General features: G+C 35.9%; 1 protein-coding gene across 1 annotated transcript in view; it reads left to right on the top strand.

Moving 5' to 3' along the window:
- ITGA8 (integrin, alpha 8) overlaps positions 1–1499 on the top strand; it is a 296933-nt gene that overhangs the window by 114292 nt on the left and 181142 nt on the right. The window contains exon 13 of the mRNA XM_006872605.1: positions 456–647. Coding sequence (XP_006872667.1) covers positions 456–647 — 192 coding nt within the window. The remainder of the gene's footprint in view (positions 1–455; positions 648–1499) is intronic.

The raw sequence follows: 1499 nt of genomic DNA, 5'->3' as shown, positions 1-1499 counted from the left end.
TTTTTTTTGCCTGCACCAGAATGTAAACATCTTAAAACCAAAGATTCTGTGTCTTATTTTCTGCATCCAGTGCTGGCAGTGGTGGAGGTTGTGTGCTGACTCATAGTGACCCTGTATAGGGTTCCTGAGGCAGTCTCTACAGAAGCTGAAAGCCTCATCTTTCTCCTGTGGAGTGACTGGTAGATTCCAACTGCTTGCCTTGTGGTTAGCAGCCCAGCTTGTCATCCACTACGGTACCAGGGTTTTTTCCAGCACATAGTAGGCACTAAATAAATATTTGATGAATAAATAAAAAACAGCAAAACTTTATTGTTGCTTCAAAATTACAGACTTTTCATAGAAAATTTAATAAGCCCTTTACATTTTTTGATACTTCTCTTTTATTGTACTTAATCCTATTTCTAAAACATTCTTTTGTATTTCATAAAAGCATCTTTGTATGTCTCTTTTTATAGATATTGCAGTTGGTGCACCCTTTGCAAGCAAGGACCAACGAGGCAAAGTGCTCATTTACAATGGAAACAAGGATGGATTAAACACCAAACCTTCCCAAATTCTGCAAGGAGCTTGGGCCTCACAGTCTATCCCTTCAGGATTTGGTTTTACTTTAAGAGGAGATTCAGACATAGACAAAAATGATTACCCAGGTAAGGTTTTCTTTAACTCCCTCAGGAGAATCCACTTCCATTCTCTAGAAAAATGCATCCTGTGTGAGCAGTTTCCTCAGAAAGGCGAAGGTCAGGCCAAAACATGGCACAGGCTGTTTGTAGGTGGTTCCAGCATGACTTTCATGAGATTTTGAAGACAGATAAAACAAATACTCCCTTTCCTGCCAAAAGACTATTAGAAAGGCAAATGGATTAAGAAGCTACACTGAACATAAAAGTTGTCAATTTTGCAGAGACGTTTTCATTTGAACCCTCTCAGTAACTTAGTCTCCATTGATAAAGTCAGTTGTATCAGATAACTTCAGAAGCAATTTAGTTTAACCCTGTAGTTCCCTTTGGAGCTCATAATTCCTATTAATTAATTTATAAGCCTCAGTGTCTCTGCCATAAAGCTCATATTTTTATAGCCTAAATATTTTCCAGCCATATTTGAAGGTTGACCAAACAGATATTGAGTATTTTAAAGAGGAAAAACAAAGCTGGTTCATGGTATAAATCATAAACTATTGCTAATTACCAAATTCGTATTGAAGACTCTTAGAGATCCATAAAGAACAAATAGATTGTTCATGTTTTATGCATCCTATTTGAAAATACTCATTTGTCTTACAGGGTCACTTCAGTAATCAGAGGTTTTAGCAGAGAACTTTGGACTTGGTTTTATGGTTTCACTTTTATGTTGGTTATTTTAATATGGTTTCAATAAATACTTAGAAATCATTAATAGTTAACTGACAGTTTCAACTATTTATTAAAACCTTGTCTCTTTCCACCACCGGCTTCCCTAATTGGGTATTTTCTGAGTGTCAAGCATTTTTTTTTTTTTTTTTT

Source organism: Chrysochloris asiatica, unplaced genomic scaffold (genome assembly GCF_000296735.1).
Source record: "Chrysochloris asiatica unplaced genomic scaffold, ChrAsi1.0 scaffold00206, whole genome shotgun sequence".
Lineage (NCBI taxonomy): Eukaryota > Metazoa > Chordata > Mammalia > Afrosoricida > Chrysochloridae > Chrysochloris > Chrysochloris asiatica.
This window is presented reverse-complemented; position numbering and strand designations above follow the sequence as displayed.